The sequence below is a fragment of the Amphiura filiformis genome, chromosome 14 (genome assembly GCF_039555335.1).
Source record: "Amphiura filiformis chromosome 14, Afil_fr2py, whole genome shotgun sequence".
Classification (NCBI taxonomy): Eukaryota; Metazoa; Echinodermata; class Ophiuroidea; order Amphilepidida; family Amphiuridae; genus Amphiura; species Amphiura filiformis.
Genome location: NC_092641.1, coordinates 9,248,679 through 9,266,617, shown reverse-complemented (window position 1 = coordinate 9,266,617; position 17,939 = coordinate 9,248,679). Strand labels below are relative to the sequence as shown.

Here is a 17,939-nt window from a genome sequence, read left to right as displayed (position 1 = left end):
ACTACCAGGGCAATTGCTGCAAACCACAGATTTTTGCCATGACTTAAGTCCCCGCCCAAATTCCTGGTTCTTTGGACTTGGTCTACTTCCTGAACAAGGCCCAGCACATACATGGCTCTGCTGGGACAAATTTGTGTCATCGCTCCATCCAAATGTCAACTGCCCAGCCATCCCCGGTTATCCAGGAACTGAGGTGCCAATGGACATTTGCATTTATGTATTGATTTCACAATCGGAAAGATTTTGTGACATTTCTGGTCACCTTCAGAAATTTTGTTGACGAGAATCCATGCTCACAAAGATTCTCGTCAACAAAATTGCAAGAATCTAAATTGATTCTCGTAAATATTTTAGTTTATCATACAAAGTTATATGGCGAGAATCTGTGGCTTCTTGCAAAATTCCACTGGGAGATTCCAAAAGGATCCTCACACTTTGTTGCGAATTAAGGTTTAGATATTATCAGCTGCTGAAAACAATTTAGAAAGCCGTTCTTGACATAAGACAGATGACCCATTATGTCATTTTTCCTATTTTGCCAATTCATTTTTCTCAAATTGGGGATGCAGCTTGTAATAAAATAATATTCAGACACAAGTACTAACATTTCTACAGGTTGCATCAAAAGTACCCAGACATCAGTTTTGATCTGTTTTTTTCTTCTTTTTTTAAAAAACTTGCTTCGTAATGTACACATGAGATCCTCTTGAATTGACTGGTCACACTTTGTGTAGTTATTTGATGACACAAATCTACAAATTAAGTGGATCTTATGTTACATTTTGTTGGTGCAGTCTTATCCATACTAATCACTGGAAACTGTTGGGTACCAGTCATTTGAATACATAATGTATGGTATCAGGTACTTGTATGAAATATATTTCTCTGTTGGAAGTGGAACTAATTTTTTCATTATGAGTCCCTTTGAAATTGGACAATCCAATATTCTGTTTTGAAATTCATTTTTTGCTTCCCTTTTTATCAGCTCAAGACGAATCTACTACAGATAAATCAGCAGAACAAGATGTTGGAAGTAGTGGGGATGCAGCTAATGTAAACAACAACAACGATGATGCACCTGAAAATGTGGAAGAGACATCCAATGTAAACAACAACAATGAAACAGATGGCGGAGATGATGAGCAAGCAGCAGGGGAAGAAGATGCAAACCAGCAAAATGCAAGTACTGAGAATACAGACCAAGTGACAGCAGGGGAGCAAGCTGGAGATCAAGAACCACCAGCAACAGAGGGAGAAAGTGGAGCTACTGCTGAAAATGGCACAGAAAATGCCCCGGAAAATGCCACTAATGAGACTAAGAAAGATGGAGAAGAAACAAAGGAGCCTGCTGATGGACAGGAAAAGACAGGTATGCAAGGTTGAAGGTCGGAAGCCCTGAGGCATTTGCTGAGTACTATTTGTATGTGGCACCAAGTTAAATGCTAAGACTGTCAGTAAATTCAAAGTAGGTAATGGTGCCTCCAACGGACGAGGTACAAAACACACCAAGGATCAAAGGATAATACAAGAGGATACCTAGAATTTATAAAAATAGAAAGATTCGAGCCAGGGTACCAACTTGGTGTGGGGAATAAAGACAAAGACAAGATAAAAACTACTGCAGTATGTAAACCAGAATGGTGTACATTGTTACTGCACTAGAAGAAATCCAAAACCACAGGGATAGTAGACAAAGTTAACAAAATTACAACCTAATTGTTGGTATACCTGGTTCGAATCTTTCTGTCAGTAAATAGTAAAGTACAATTTTTTGTGAAATTATATGAATCATATACCGTACACAACTTTGTACATGCTAAATTTGGAGCCCCAACCATAAACTTAATGCATATAAGTTTCTTTCAGCTACAAATTAGAATTCACTCAAAAATTGTCACCTACAAAGTAGCAAACAGTATTAGTCATCAAAGTGATAAAAAGAAGAACATTTTAATGTCTATGCCCGAATAGTTTCACCTGTGAGCAAGAAATTGATTATTGCAGCAATTATGGATAGTTATTTGCCAGTCAATTGTGCATGTTTAATTTGTTATTTTTCTGCTGAAACACAAGAAAAATTTGTTATTATCTGAAAGTCAGAAGTGCAAGTTATTAATTCTGCATATTTTAATTTTTGTAGAAACCACAAGTACAGAAGCAGCTGCTGAAGGAGAAACCCAAGAAGGTGAAGGAGAGGAAGGGACGAAGGCAAAGGAAGAAGACGAGAATAAGATAGCGGAAGATTTCTTTTATAACTATGAGGAGCATGCATCCAAAGCTAAGATCACAGAGGAATCGGGATTGCCAGAGGATATGATTACATTATAGTATCCTTGATTTGAAATTATCTTTCTAACAGAGCCCCTGATTGGTTCATTACATGATATAATCATAATGAGTAACCAATCAAAATTGAACTTTTAGATCTCATATCAATTTGAAGCTTATCTACTGACTATTCTTAGGCTAAAAAAAGTTGTTTTGTTGTCCTCAACTTATCGACCCTGTCTTCCACAAGGTGGTCGAGAACAACCAAAAAACTTTTTTTCTTATATACGATTGACTCGATTCATAATACAGGGTGTAACAATAAAATTTGTACAATTGCATTTTGACTTATCAGGAAAAAACTAAAAAAGTTACGGCACAAATGTTATATGCAATAGAATTAGTAATATCTTGGCTAAAAGAAGACGTTTAGTTGGTTTCTCTACTAGCTTGGGTTCAAAAGTTATGTCCGATTAATTAAACCGTCCAGAAAAACGTGTTGGGCCACTTTTGCCATGTTAGCGTATATCAAGTTTGAACCGCGTAGATTCGATTGTGCTTATCATGATTAAACATCAAAGAACTGACACAAAAGAATTATAAGTGGTGTTTCTTCATATAATTAACATGAACTTAATAATAATATGATATTTCTTTAAAATCTATAAATGAAGTCATGATATTTCTTTCAAATTATCTTATAAATAAAGTAATTTCTCATATCCCTGAAATATCATTGGTAAAACTGAGAACAGTTTTGCACCCATAAGTACAAAACAATAAAAAATTGAAATTAAGTTCAGCTGGGCTTCTAGCTGTTCTGGGCCGACCACTATTGCCAGCATTTCTATCAACAAATTTTACATACTTCTCATAGTTATATGTAATTGTATGCCTTGATGGAAGACCAGAGTTTGGAAAATGAGATGTAAACAATCTTATGGTTTCTGCTTGACTCCATGTGCTACCTAATGTAACAACCATAAAAATGCGCTCTTCAAAAGTAAATTGGGGTTGAAGTTGTTCAGCTGCAGCTACGATTTCTAGTAAATGAGGTTGTTATGTCAGAGCTTAGTTGTGACTTTCAAAAACTCAAGGAGATATTCTATTATGTAATCATTTCTACCACTTCGAATATACCCCATTGTTTAAAACGATCTATTATAAGAGCACCGTCCAACTGGTCCATGGTTCAACTCTATTCAGTCACTTTTAGACAAAAGTGACAAAAGTGGCCCAAGCGGTTTTAAGACTAGGTTACATAATTGGCTATATCTTCACTTGTATACCTACGATTTTATTGGAACAAAGCTTATCTGGTGGCTAAAGAAATTATCTTGATAGACATATAAATATCAAACCAAAAAATAAGCAGCATACTTGTGTCATTCTATTTTCAAAATTGTACAAATTTTATTGTTACACCCTGTATAGCCTTATTTGTAACCAATCAAAAAGTTCTTATTTGTAAGTTCAGACCAACTTTAGAATAATGGTTAACACCTCAACTATTATTCAAGCCATAATGCTAAACTCGGCATCACAGTCTCTTAAACGTAATCCTAATAATAACCATAATCCTAATCTCAATCCTAACCTTAAAACCTAACCCTAATCTTAATTTCTGTGAGTGGCAGCAGTAATTCTAACACCATGCCAAAGGTACATTTCCAAAAAATTGTATGGGGGCTAGTGTATGCAAAGGTTTCCTTAACTCGAAACCTCCTCAGTCATTCATTTGGATATGACTGCAAGAAGATGGCTAATTTGCATATGATTGACAAGGACACTGTCATCTTTGCTGCTGGTAACGTAGTACAGCTGCTAGATCTACAAACCAAAGAACAACGCTACATTCGCAGTACTAGTGGCGGCGGTATTGGTGCAATCACGGTAGGATATATTTCTTCACACATACCTGGCCACCTTATTTTGAGGCATATATATAAAAGATTCCCCCCCCCCCCCCGGGGTATAAAAGATTGATACCCCCGGGGCACATGGAAGAAGGATTTGATTACTTGTATACACTAAATAAATAACCACTGAGGTTAAATGAGAAATAAAGCAAACAACAGAACAAATCTTGGTGCAACAGTTTAGGGCAATCTTGCTATCAACTATGAAAGTTACTTTTACCATTTGACATTACATAATCAAAATAAAAAGTCATGAAGGTTTTGTTCAAGTAATGGTATCTTGTTATTAATCCTGTACATTACCGGATGACAATAAGTAAGACATTGTTGATCAAAACATTCACACCGTTTATTAAGTTGGTATCAACTACATTATTAGCTTCAGAGAGGAATGGACCTCTCTTGCTCTGAGTGATGCATGCACGCTGGCAATGATTGACATAGACAGGGCTTTGTATTCCCTTTGTGATTATCATTTTGTACATGATACATTATATTAGACCAGACTTAATTGACAAGAATCTTTTTCCCTGTATACCCTCCAGGTTCATCCCAGTATGAAATACTTTGCTGTAGCTGAGAAAGGCACTATGCCAAACATCAATGTTTATGAGTTCCCATCCCTCAAGCTCTACAGAATTCTAAGGGAAGGCACAGAGAAGGCATACTCCTTTGTGGACTTCAATCCGTCTGGTAAGCAATGAAGGACAACGTCTAAAATAAGGAAAAATGGATTGTTGTCTTCAGATTCTACATTGTTGTACTTGTCCTTGTCAGTTGTCCGAAAATGGTTGCAAGAAATCAAATTTGCTTTGATGTTTTTTACTCCGGAGTAAGAATTTGGAAGCCCACGCTCGCCATTTTGATATCCCGAGCTCATACACTGGCACCATTGATCAACTCAGTGAAATGGTTAAGGAATAACACAAAATAGCTTTCCATAGACTTTACGTGCAAAATAGGGGTCACGGTTTACAATGATAATTATGATGTACCTCATTTTTTACTCATGTTGGGTCATTGTTAAGTATGCTAAATGACCAAAACTTATTATTTGTATTTTGCAGGTACTTTGTTGGCTTCAGTAGGTTCAGCACCAGATTACATGCTGACCCTATGGGACTGGATGCAGGAGAAGATTATGCTGAGATCTAAAGCTTTCTCCCAAGATGTCTTCCGGGTGACGTTTTCACCTGACAATGAAGGACAGCTGACGACTAGTGGTACTGGTCATATAAGGCAAGTTTAATCTGTGAAAAGTAACTTGGACCCTGGAATTATGGAAAACTTTTAGGCCTCATAACTGCTACATTATTTGGACTAAAGTACATAAAAGTATACATATTAGAATGACAATCATTTGACTCCATTTGAATCCATCTGTGATGTGAAATTTTGTAAAAATGCTCAGTTTTGGAAAAAAAATCCCCCAAAAATTTTGCATAAAATTGTGCATTGTTCAACTCTGTTTGGTGAATATTTTTTAATGTTGGTCAAAATTGAAAAACGGTTCCTATTATTTATATCTAGTTTTTGGAAATTAATTGAAATAATATAAACAATTTGTCAATATAAACAATTGTTATGTTAAAAAAAAGTTACCCAAAAATTACAATTTACTTTCCACAAAGTGTAAAGTTGTAATTTGTATTTTACTCTGGCCTATGCTGAAATAGTAAAGATCCATTGGTTTTGTATGCGTTTATACCATTTCGGCATAGACCAGAGTAAATACAAATTACGATTGTGCTCTTTGTGGATAGTAAATTGTCATTTATTCCTATTTTTCATTGCAAAAAGTAACTAATCATTTCCATAGCGGACCAACTTTATAGCTCATAATAATATTGCAAATAATTATTTAACTGTAACATATTTTGTTTCTGTCACATTTTAAATGGGAACGAACAGCTTTCTGATCTGATTTGATGTGCAATAATGGTTCTTTCCCAGAACTGTACCCAGACATGTATCCCAGTGCCAACAAATGTTGTATTTTCACACACACAGGTTCTGGAAAATGGCGGACACATTCACCGGTCTCAAGCTTCAAGGACAACTCGGCAAGTTTGGTCGCACAGAGATCTCCGACATCCACGGCTATGTGGAACTCCCAGATGGCAAAGTCTTATCAGGAACAGAATGGGGCAATATGTTGTTATGGGATGGTGGACTCATCAAAGTGCAGATATCAAGGAAGAATAAGAAACCGTGTCACGTGGGGAATATTGAGCAGTTTTCAATGGATGAAGGAGAGCTGTTAACTATCGGTGAAGATGGGTTTGTCAGGGTAGGTGTCTGGAATCATATCAAATCAATGACATTTTTTTTCTTCAGTTTGTAGAAATTTGACACTCTCAATTATAGTTGACTGGGCCTAGAACAAATTGTTTGATAGGGTTTTACGACAGGAGTTCATAACAATTAGTAAGTTGTTTACCGTGTTTGCCATCGGACAGTTTGGAACTGTCAAGCTTTCATCAGGAGTAGTTCTGACTTCCTCAGAACAAAGTACCTAAAAATGAAACAAGTGAACCCCCCTCCCGGATGATTCTGCGATGTCATATCAAATAACTTCAAATGACATGACATATACATTTGACCCAGGGTGAAATCTAACGGGTGGGGGGGGGTGTATTCCATGCCCATGACTCACCTGTCACTTGTGAATGACAAAAAAGGATCAGGTCATACTTTTATCCCAAAGAAACACCGGTCATGCCATATGAAAGATATATAGAAAATACCAAATTATGGGCCATTTCTTTCAACAAAATGCAGTACCAATTTTCATCTTTTACCTAATATTTCGCCAGCTTTTCTTGATATTTGCCTCCAGGGGTCATAATATGGCACTGTTTTGCCTTGTTTAAGCTTGGTAACACGTGTAAATTGTCCGATTGCCAGCATAACCACAATTTTGATTTTTAGCAATGGTGACGTTTGTATTTCTAGACAGTATTTCCCAATATTTTTTTCTGAAAGAAAGTGAGTCCTGGTAAGCCAAAGTATGTCCTGATTGAGGCGAAATTGAGGCAAACCAGGACTCACTTTTTTCCAAAAATGAGTCGTGTTAGAAAAGTTAATTTCATCTTTGCATTTGACCCGATTTATTTATTTGACAGGTATGGGATTTTGAGAAGATAGATACAGCAGATTCCACAGATGATTCGGGTCTCTTTGAAATGGATTGTATGAATGAACTCAAAGTTGGTAACGATGTACATCTCTTATCTATGGTTAAGAGTGTGGACCCTGAAGTTGAGAACATCTGGTATGCTCAGGTGAGTGGGTGTGTATAGGGTTTAACAGAGAAGAAAGCTTACCCTTCCCAGAAGCCTTTGCAACATGATACATCACCTCATTTCATCAAATGACACTCTCATTACTTTGTACATGCAGGTTCTCTTTGGTTTTATTTTGAGCATAGACTGGCTGAACATGGGTCGATAGTCAAGAAATAAACATATTTTGCAAGGTCTGGATGTTCTCCATTCATTGAGGTACCTTTCGTCACTATCGACCCATGTTGTACCAGATAGCAAATCAGTATGAAATGGGAGAAGTGCATTATGGGAAAGTTTAAGATAACTTCTTTGGGGTTAACTTTAGTTTTTTTGTTGGGCCAGTAACTTTTGAAGGCATTCATCATTTGTGTTCAAAAGTTAATTGCCAATACTGTGATGAATTGTATGAATGACAAATGATGTCAGAAATTCTCAGCTTAGGTAACCGGCCATTACGCAAGAATTGTATTCATTTGTACTCAAAAACAGCCTTCAAAAAACTGAAGATGAAAGTAGCCGCTATAAATGAAGAAAAAGTGGAAACATTTTTGTCAGCCAAGTTTTCAAAATGTAATTGAAAAATTAATAATTCTTTAATTTGCATGTGTTTGCAGTGGATGGCAGCAAGTTTTGTATAGCCCATTTCTTTCTCAGTGCAATACAATATTTTTGATGTTGTGATGAATTGTGTAAATGAATTAGATAATTTATTAAACTTGCAATCGTGTGTTACTTACTGCTTACTGCTCCCTTAACCGGCTTGGTCGTCGGGCACCACTGATGACATCTTGACAATCTCTCTCCATCTGTTCCTGTCTTCCACTGCCCTCTGTGAGGTAGCAAAGTTCAGGCCAGTCCATTCTCTTATGTTGTCTTCCCATCTCTTTTTCTGTCTTCCTCTTCTTCTTGACCCAACCACTGTACCCTGTAGGATTGTCTTTGCTAAACCAGAGGAGCGAGAGACTGTTGTTAGTAGGTCATCGTAGGGACCAATAGCGTGCTTCACTCTGGTCCGCACCTCCTCGTTGGTCACATGGTCTTTATATGAGATGTTAAAAGGATCTTATGAAAACACCTCAACTCCAGTGCTTGTATTCTCCTTTCCAAGTAAGCTGTCAGTGTCCACGTTTCACAGGCATACAGGAAGATGGATATGGCGAGGGTGCGCATCAGTTTGATTTTTGATCCCAGTGAGATGTTCTTGTCATTCCATAATGGCTTTAATTTTGCCATGGCACTGGTTGTTTGTGCAATCCTGGAAAGCACTTCAGGTTTTGACCCTTCATCTGATACAAGCTCACCAAGGTATTTGAAGCTGGTTACTATGCCTAGCCTTTGCTCACTTATTTCCACTGCTTCATTGATTCCTGATGGATTGTTGGTCATAAACTTGATCTTTTCTGCACTTATTTCCATTCCATACCTCTGTGATGTTTGATGAAGGTTATTAATCAGGCACTTGAGTTCTTTCTCACTGCCAGCTAAACCATCTATATCATCAGCGAAGCGAAAATTAGAAACTGCTCTGCCTCCGATGCTAACAGTTCCCTCATGGTTCTCTAGTGCATCAGCCATAGTTCTTTCCAGGAACAAGTTGAAAAGCGTTGGTGATAGCAGGCAACCTTGTCTCACCCGACTGATGTTTGAAACCAGTCTCCTATGTTTCCATTTGCTAGCACTGCACTTGTGGCATTACTATACAGCTGTTCGATGGTACGCACTAATCTTGGGTTGATGTTATACGTCCTCATAGTGGCCCAAAAAGCAGCATGCCACACCCTATCAAACGCCTTCTTAAAGTCAATGAAACATGGTATAGGTCCTGCTGGTGTTGGAGATGTTTTTCACACAGGTTGAATATCTGTTCTGCGGTACTCCTTCCTGCTCTGAAGCCTGCCTGTTCTTCAGCGATGATGTTCTCCGCCAGAGGTTTCAGTCTGTTCACGATAAGTCTTAACATTATTTTGCTGGGGTGGCTGATGAGGCTGATTGTGCGGTAGTTCTGACAAAGCTGGAGATTTCCTTTCTTGGGGAGTGTAATCACTAGAGACTGTGTCCAAGGTGTAGGCCATTTGCCGGTCTTCCAAATGTTGTTACATATCTTTGTAAGCATGTCAATAGCTGTATCACATGCTGCTTGAACAAGCTCACCTGGAACGTTATCTACGCCTGGTGTTACAAAATCTAAAACTTCACTCTCGACGAATACAAATTTGCAGCTTCCATTTGAACAAAAGTACAACTTTTATCATCCAGTCTAGATTATTGTCTTTATTTTTGTGTGAATCTTCAGGATAGCAATGGTGCCATATGGAGACTGGACTTGTCTTTCTCCCATACAACCAAAGCTCCTGAGAGACTGGTGTCATATCATGCCGGAGAGATCACTGCCATTGATGTGTCACCTGTATCACAGCTTGTAGCTTCTACTGCTGTAGACAGTAAGTATATTATTTATATCTCATTTGGGTTTCTTGAGGCAGTCGCATCCATATATGATACACACACGATCATATCATGCCACATGCTTATCAAACATGCTGGCGGCATTGTATTAGGCCACATGAAATTGGTTGGTTCTCATCAGGAGAGTTTTCATGAATTGATGAGAAAGGAGGGTCTTTAAAAAAAATTTTGTTCAGTGTAACATTAGCATTGTTATTATGTTTCGGTCTTTTCTAACAGTGCTTGAGAATAACAAGGTGGCCCATTCAATTGAAATTCACACTAGTACCTTTGTGGGAAATTAAGGTCATATCTTCTATAGCGGATGTAAATCTTAATTAATATGTCAGAGAAAAGTTGAAACTTTTTATGTTAAATAATATGACTGTACTGTAAACTATACCCAACAGAAGAAAATGTTAAAAGTATGGATGATGAACATTGCAAACTTAAACTAATACTAATTTCTTATTTTCTTACAGAGTCCGTCAGTGTTTATGACTATGCTTCTAAAACACCACTTTGTTCATCATCATTCAATGCTGGAGCCACTTCTCTACTGTGGCTACCAGAAATAGTAAGTATTTTTTGCATTCTTTGATAACTTTCAGGACAGTTCATCTGTGTTGGTATATTAAATGATTGAAATATAAAACTTTTGATCCAAACACACAAGAAATTATTCCATATAGGGATTTCATTATGTACTTTATTTTTCACATTTTTCAGGTTGATCCCAAAGGTAGCACTGTCCTAGCCGGTTTTGAGGATGGTGTGGTGAGAGCTTTGACCATCGCAAGAAAGGACCCTCAAGATCATCATCACCCCAAGAAAAATCTCCACCCTACCGCCTCACTGATACTCAAGCAAGCATTCAAACCACATACAAAGCGTACGACTGCCATGGCGCTTGATTCAAAGGGAGAATTCCTGGCTACTGGTGTAAGTGTGTATTTAATCATTTTTTTGCAAAGACTCTTTAGAACAGTGGAGTATCAATCTGCGTGTTTCTACTGGGGAACGGTTGGCGGGTAATGTGGTTTAGTTTAGAGTGTTACCGGTTAATGTGCCCAATGGAAACAGATCGGTTCAGAGTGATGCGGTGTGGACACCCGGCAACCGTGATCCACCTCATGAGGTAGACGATGTGGTGTGACACCCGTTATTTCTGGGTGTTGAACATCTTTTATGTTGATTTCATGTATCACATCGTGACCTTAAAAGCTCTTAAAAGCAGCTTGGGGTCAGGAAAATACTTTCAGTACTTCCGGTACACACCGCAACCCTTATTTTAAGCGCCTGTAGAAACGTGGTGGTTGTTGCCTGAATCGGATTGTGGGTTACCCGGTAATACCGAGTAAAAATACAGAGTGCTCAGTGTAAACACGCAGATTGTGACTTGAAAATTCAATTTTGATTTTGCCAGACAAACCGGGCAAAATCTGTGTGTTTCTACTGGGGAACGGTTGGCTGGTAATGTGGCTTAGTTTAGAGTGTTGCCGGTTAATGTTCTCAGTGGAAACAGATCGGTTCAGAGTGATGCAGTGTGGACACCCGGCAACCATGATCTACCTCATGAGATAGACCATGTATGTCACCCGGTATTTCTGTCAGTGGAAACACAACGGTTAACGGTTGCTGGGTGTTGAATTTCTTTTATGTACATTTTATGTATCACATCGTGACCTTAAAAGCAGCTTGGGGGTCAGGAAAATATTTTCAGTGCTTCCGGTACACACCACAATGCTTATTTTAAGCATCAGTAGAAACATGCTGGTTGTTGCCTTAACCGGATTGTGGGTTACCAGGTAATACCGGGTAAAAATACAGAGTGCTCAGTGTAAACACGCAGATAGATCAAGCAAATGAGTCGTTTGTCTGGCAAAATCAAAATTGAATTTTCAAAGTTCATTATATGTGCCATTTTCAGAGATTAGAACTCCATCACAATTGGACTTACATGTATGATTCCAGGGATATGGTAATTTGTGTTGTGATCAAGCAAAATCTCAAGTCAGGCATATATAATTTTCATATTTTTACATGATTGTATAAAGGTACATTTTGCAAAAACCCCATTGAAATTGAACATTCAGTTCCTAAGATTTGAACAGTTGGAAGTGTTTCCACAACAATATGCAACAAAAGAAATTGTTGTCAGTTTTAAAGTTAGATGGCAAACACTGCAAGAAACTACACACCCTGGGGATGAGAGTAGGTGGATTGCCAGACTAGGTGGTACAGTGCACAGCAGTTGAGAGGAGTATCCCATCATGCATTGCAGTCTATTTGTTTGCTCCATAGCAAATACATACATAACATAAGTAAGGGCCGCTTAAATATTGAAAGCTATGGATAGTTTCACAATACTTTAGAGATCATATTTTTTCAAACAAAAGTCTAAGCTCCTCTGATAAAAGTGAGTAATTGAAAGTTGAAGTGAGGGATTTTGTGTACACTTTCTATGGCATGTACAGTTCTACAATGTTACCGCAGAGCATGATGGGATACACCTATCAGCTGCTGTGGGTGCAGTGAGTGAGATTGGTGCATTACTGGTCTTCCGCACAGAAGATGTAACGTCTAAAACATGAGTAAAATTTTGGACTTGTACAACACAATCTGATATTTAATTGAGTATGTGGTTTGTTTATATTTTCTTTGCAGGGAGCTGATGGTACAGTGTTTTTCCTGAATGTAGACAATACTTTCAACCCCATTGGTTTTATTGAAGTGCCTGGACCTGTGTCTTGCATGACATGGTCACCCGGATATTTTGTAAGTTTAGTACATTAATTATTGTTATTCACACAAATTACTTAATGGATCAGAATCAGTTTACTACAATGTATGTTAAAGTGAAAGCCCCACTTTTGGTTCAAGTTCCTTAGGGAATTAGTCAAGGTTAAAATTTATCCATGTAAATTCTGTTCTGTCTGTCATCAAAGTAACAGGTGTAAGTCAGTTCTTCTGTGGAGAACTGGCCAAGTGGGGCTTCCTGTTTAAGTGTACCTGTTCTAACCTTGATCATCCCTGGCGCATAAAAAAGTTAATCATATTCGGGAAGCGCTTGTATATAAAATCATGAAATTGAAGTTCAAATTTGCCATTTACTTGCATCATGGACAAATACAATTTTTCAAAAGTCATATCATTATAGTGCAAAGCCAGATTGTTTTGATGGAACTTTTATTAGGACATTTGACCACATTTAGTTGTACAACTGCATGAAAAAAAGGGGCTTTTAGTTGTAAAAAAAAATCCATAGAGGGTGCTTATTAGGGGAGGGTGCAAATTAGGTCTTCAATAGGTCCTGTATGGATTTCAACAGGAATAACCCATTCTTTAGCATGTGAATACTTTTGTACGCTAGCAGGCTTGTCCAAACTGGCAGACTGCACTTAATTAAAACCATGATTTTTTGTTGGTGCATACACTGTTCTGTGTCTGAGGTGAGTTTCTGAGGTTGTTTCCAATGGGTTCGTGAGACCCAATTGGAATTAAGTCTACACAGGAAGATAGAGTTTTATGGGTCATCCTGGCAATTCAGCATTTTGGTGTGTACGATCTTTTTGGTGTATAACTTTTCATTGTGTTGATTTATGTATGATTGATTTTTGGTACGATTTTGTGTCCATTTTTGTCTTATACGAATGAATGTATATTTCGACATTCTATATTACTTTTATGATATTTCCCCATTCAACAGGAAAAGAACACATTGCTGGTATTTTGTGAGAGCGGTGAAGTGGTGGAAATCGAGGCACCAGAATCTGGTAATTATGACACATCAAAGACGTTTAAGATAACCGGATTGCCATCTAGACAGACAACGTTCAAGAGTATCAAGTCCAGGTTAAGGGTAAGAAGATTATTTTTGTTTTAGCAATGAAACTTGTGTTGCAATATAGAATTGCAGATTCGTATATGGTAATAAAATGAGAATTATTCAAAATTAGACTTCAACACTGCTTGTCAGGCATGAGAATTTTCAGTTTTAAACTGAATTCAGTTTTTTTTTTTTTTTATTTCTGCAACTTTATTTAATGTTAGCCTGTTTTTGGTACTTTTTGCCCAATTTCATGCACATTTTCATTTTTTTTTTTTTTAAAAAAGAAAAGTGCATTCTCATGCCTGTGTATTTTGCTTACCGGGAGTGCTTTCAAGGAACTTCCTCAGCCGCTGTTGTTATAATTTGGTTCATCTCAAGTTCGGTAGTGACGTAGGTGCGTATTTCGCTCGCCGCAATATCGAATCGCGCGCGTAAAGTTAAACGCCCTGAGTGTACACACACGTGCACAGGGGCGGTTTGTCAGCACGCTTGCGGCGCAACCGCAAAAGAGCATTGACGTCACTACCAAACTTGAGGTGAACCAAATTATAGCTCTGATGTTGTTAGCTTTAGCCTTTTGCAAGAAAACATCAGAGTTAACAACATTGGCTGACGTGGAGGAGGTTCCTTGAAAGCGCTCTCTGTAAGCGAAATAAACAAGTAATGTTGAAGTCTAATAAATTATTATTATGTGTCACAATGTTTGAATATCCCAATACACAGTCTCGTCTTTGACCTTGATCAACTGGACAGGATTTGCATGGTTTTTTTTACTACTCTTGGGAAGGACACCCAGAATAAAGTGTCACATTTGCATTGAATATTGTTCTTACGGGACATGCACAGTCGTTTTGCAAGCACAATCAATTTCAATTTTGACATCTTTAAACCACACCTTAAGAGCTTTTTATGCCAAAAGTTTCACAAGTTCAATCCAAGGAGAAATGAGAACAATATCCCAAACAAGATTATTGATGGCTGCCCATACTAAATGCATGACGGAATAAACAGCACATAATGCCATTTATTTGAGGGTATAATGTTATTCAGATTTCCTTTTTACAAATTAAGTGTAGCCGTCCAGCGCATATTATTTTGCACAAGGTCCAATGCACACGCTTGACGTCGCGCATGTATACGCGATGGTTAACGCTGTCAAAGGAACCGTGGAAAATATTATACTCTATTTTACTTAAAGAATACACAAAGAAAGGAGTTTTGAGTTAAAATTAGTAGCAGGATGAGGGATTATCAATCACAACTTTTATATTATATCAAAATAGGAATAAGTTAGTCTTATGTTTTGGGTCATGTTTTTGGAGTTTTATTATTCTTGAACTTTTTGTTTTTACAAATTACAGAGGGAAGAGGAGGAAGCACGCAAAGCAGCAGAAGAGGAAGAGAGAAGGAAGGAGAAAGAACGTCAGAGAAGAATAAGGAGAGAAAGAGGATTGGAGGATGAAGAGGAAGAGGAGGAGGAAGAACAAGGTGAGATGTAATAATGAGTAACATTACTCCAGCAAGGACTTGAGCTCCATCCATTTTACATTGTCCTGATACAATCATTATGAAGCGCAAAGCGCAGTGATTTATAGTGCGCTACGCACAGGCACAACGCCTAGACGTTGATCCACAAGCCTCAGCACACTTTACAGGACACTGTACATGAAGGACACCAAAGGTGGAGAAAGGGACATACAAACTCCATCACTTAAATTTAATGTGTTGTGACAATATTGCAATGCTTACTCAGCTCTAATTGTGCAAACTATTAATGCTTACGCTTTGAGATGGGTATCAATAACTTTTTGTTTACTTAAAAGTCTATTAAGTGATTTTGTTGATCCGGAGGATCGTAAAAATCATCGTAATTCAATGTTAGCGTCATAGATGTGCTAACATAGTCTACTAGTGATTAACCTGAAAGCAAAATAAAGGCAAAATAAGACATTTTACATGAATCTGTAATTTCTCTAAGTACAGAAATTAGATACATTTTATTGATTGGGGCTTGAACTAAAATTATTGTTTTTTGCCAAAATTTTCATCTGAAAAATATCTAATGACAATTTTAATGACTTATCCTTCACTTTTAGGCAATTTGATTTTGTCATTCTTTCACTGGGATCACTTAAATATATGTAGGCTGTTAACTTAAAATGTTATCATTGTGTTGCAGAGGAGGAAGACCCAGGACCATTATACATCCCAGAGAATCCCAGTGCAATTCATTGTGGCGTGTACTCACCTGAAGATCCACATAGGTTCTGGGTTTCAATGGTGAGTGTCAACTGGAAATAGGAAACAAAGGCTCAAGCATTTTCCACCCTGATGTGGCAGTGACGTCAGTACGTATTTCATTGGGCGCAGCTACAAGTCACTAGTGTTCGCTCAAAGCGCTGGCGTACACACGCACGCAGTAAAAGACGTCGCATAGATGCGCACGCGAAATAGCTGCCTCAACTTGTTGACATCTGCCGCATCAGGGTGGAAAATGCTTTAATGCTGGGTGTATCCTAGGTGTAAGATATTCATGACTTAGACTAGTGTAAAGACTCCATTGATGAATTTTAATTTAATTTTGTAAGGATTCATATATGCGGAATAAAGCTGTTTAATCCTTTAACAGAAGACTTCTTTGCTAGGCTAATTCTTTGTTCTGTACGCGAAGGATAAACCACACATTTTTATGGGTGAACAAGTTTTTTATTTAACATCTGGAGGTGAAGGTTAGGAAACTTCTATTGATATAAAAATCAAAGGAGTGATTCTTTAATCAAAGTTTGTTGCTTGATCACATTAAAAATAATATTTCAAAATACAAAGCAAACGCACAACCTTGTATACTTGATGAAAATATTAATCAATCACACCCGAGTTGGTAAAGTTGGCTTCACTTCAGCATCACACACACGCGGTCGTTCATCACATAGTGTACGTGGACTACTATCCATTGGCAGCTGTGTACATTCAAATGAAATTTCCACTATAGGCTTTTCACCACTGACGTCTGATAAAAAATTTAGCGAATAGCACAAAGGCAACTATTGTAATCATGTGATTTGTAAGTATGTTAGTAGTAGCTGCCTTTTGCAGATTTAGTTTGGATGTTGTCCCCTCAGTCGCAATGATTTATGGTTGCATACAATTAATTTGCGTATTGCTTTGTTTTCAGGGTGATTTTGATGCAGGTTATCTGTATGAGTGTAAATTCCATGATGATGCAGCTAAAGCTATCATGATAAAAGAAGGAAGAGAAGAAGCCATAGGAGAACCAGTCAGAGCTGTGCCTGTATTAGACGGTGATGATATACCAATACGTACCATGCACTTTGGGTAAGTTGACTAACAAACAAACAAGCAGAGAAAAGCATTCATCAGACAATCTCAATTAGTTTGTCAAGTGCAGCTGTAAAATAAAGTGAAACAAACTCCACTACTAACCAGAGCAATGCTAGTGGAACATATCTCACTGTTTTAGTTAGGGACTGCTTAAGTACCACTACTAGGGTCCAGGACTTATGCCACAGTGACGATCCAGAGGCTGATGCTTTAGATGCTGCAGGGTCCTCTTTCCATGAAATTTCTGCAATTGATGCAATAAGTTACTGGTTGCACTGAAAAAAATAGGAGCGAAGCAAGTGCAAAAACTTTTACCCAGATGTTGATGGTCGTTTTAGGGTCATTGGCCAAAAAAAACCAAGAAACCAAAAAAAAAAACCCAATACCTCTCACATGAACATAATAAATGTATAGTGTATTCATGTGAGAGGTATTGGTTTTTTTTGTTGGTTTCTTTGGGTGTTTTTCGCCAATGACCCTAAAACAACCATTTTAAAATATACTACACTTCAAATGCAGTGTTCGAAATATGCCTCAAAAAGTTACAGGCCAGCCAGGCTTGACCTTAAAAAGTTACCGGCCAGTCGGGCCGGCAAATAGATGCCAGTCAGAAAAGTTACAGGCCAGGCCAAAAAGTTACAGGCCAATGGCCGGCTGACCGGCCCTATTTCGAACGCTGTTTAAATGCATTAATTGTCTGTAGAAGTGATCGATAGAAGCAGAAATACAGGCTTAATGATGAAGCATGAAAATAAGACACATGTAAGTAGTAAAAAGAACAAAAAGAGAAAACAAACCATATTAATAAAAAGTGTGTTTTTAGGTGCACTTTATTAACTTTATGCA

The 17,939-nt window shown here is 37.8% G+C and overlaps 1 protein-coding gene across 1 annotated transcript in view; it reads left to right on the top strand.

The window, feature by feature from the left end:
- The window catches only part of LOC140169169 (cilia- and flagella-associated protein 44-like), a gene marked incomplete at its 3' end in the record, with an annotated part of 57,191 nt that overhangs the window by 10,214 nt on the left and 29,038 nt on the right, over window positions 1-17,939 (top strand). The window contains exons 4-18 of the mRNA XM_072192426.1: window positions 986-1,369; window positions 2,141-2,327; window positions 3,999-4,161; window positions 4,733-4,880; window positions 5,255-5,426; window positions 6,198-6,477; window positions 7,313-7,471; window positions 9,768-9,915; window positions 10,402-10,496; window positions 10,649-10,861; window positions 12,587-12,697; window positions 13,629-13,781; window positions 15,113-15,239; window positions 15,931-16,031; window positions 16,927-17,087. Coding sequence (XP_072048527.1) covers window positions 986-1,369; window positions 2,141-2,327; window positions 3,999-4,161; window positions 4,733-4,880; window positions 5,255-5,426; window positions 6,198-6,477; window positions 7,313-7,471; window positions 9,768-9,915; window positions 10,402-10,496; window positions 10,649-10,861; window positions 12,587-12,697; window positions 13,629-13,781; window positions 15,113-15,239; window positions 15,931-16,031; window positions 16,927-17,087 — 2,602 coding nt within the window. The remainder of the gene's footprint in view (window positions 1-985; window positions 1,370-2,140; window positions 2,328-3,998; window positions 4,162-4,732; window positions 4,881-5,254; window positions 5,427-6,197; window positions 6,478-7,312; window positions 7,472-9,767; window positions 9,916-10,401; window positions 10,497-10,648; window positions 10,862-12,586; window positions 12,698-13,628; window positions 13,782-15,112; window positions 15,240-15,930; window positions 16,032-16,926; window positions 17,088-17,939) is intronic.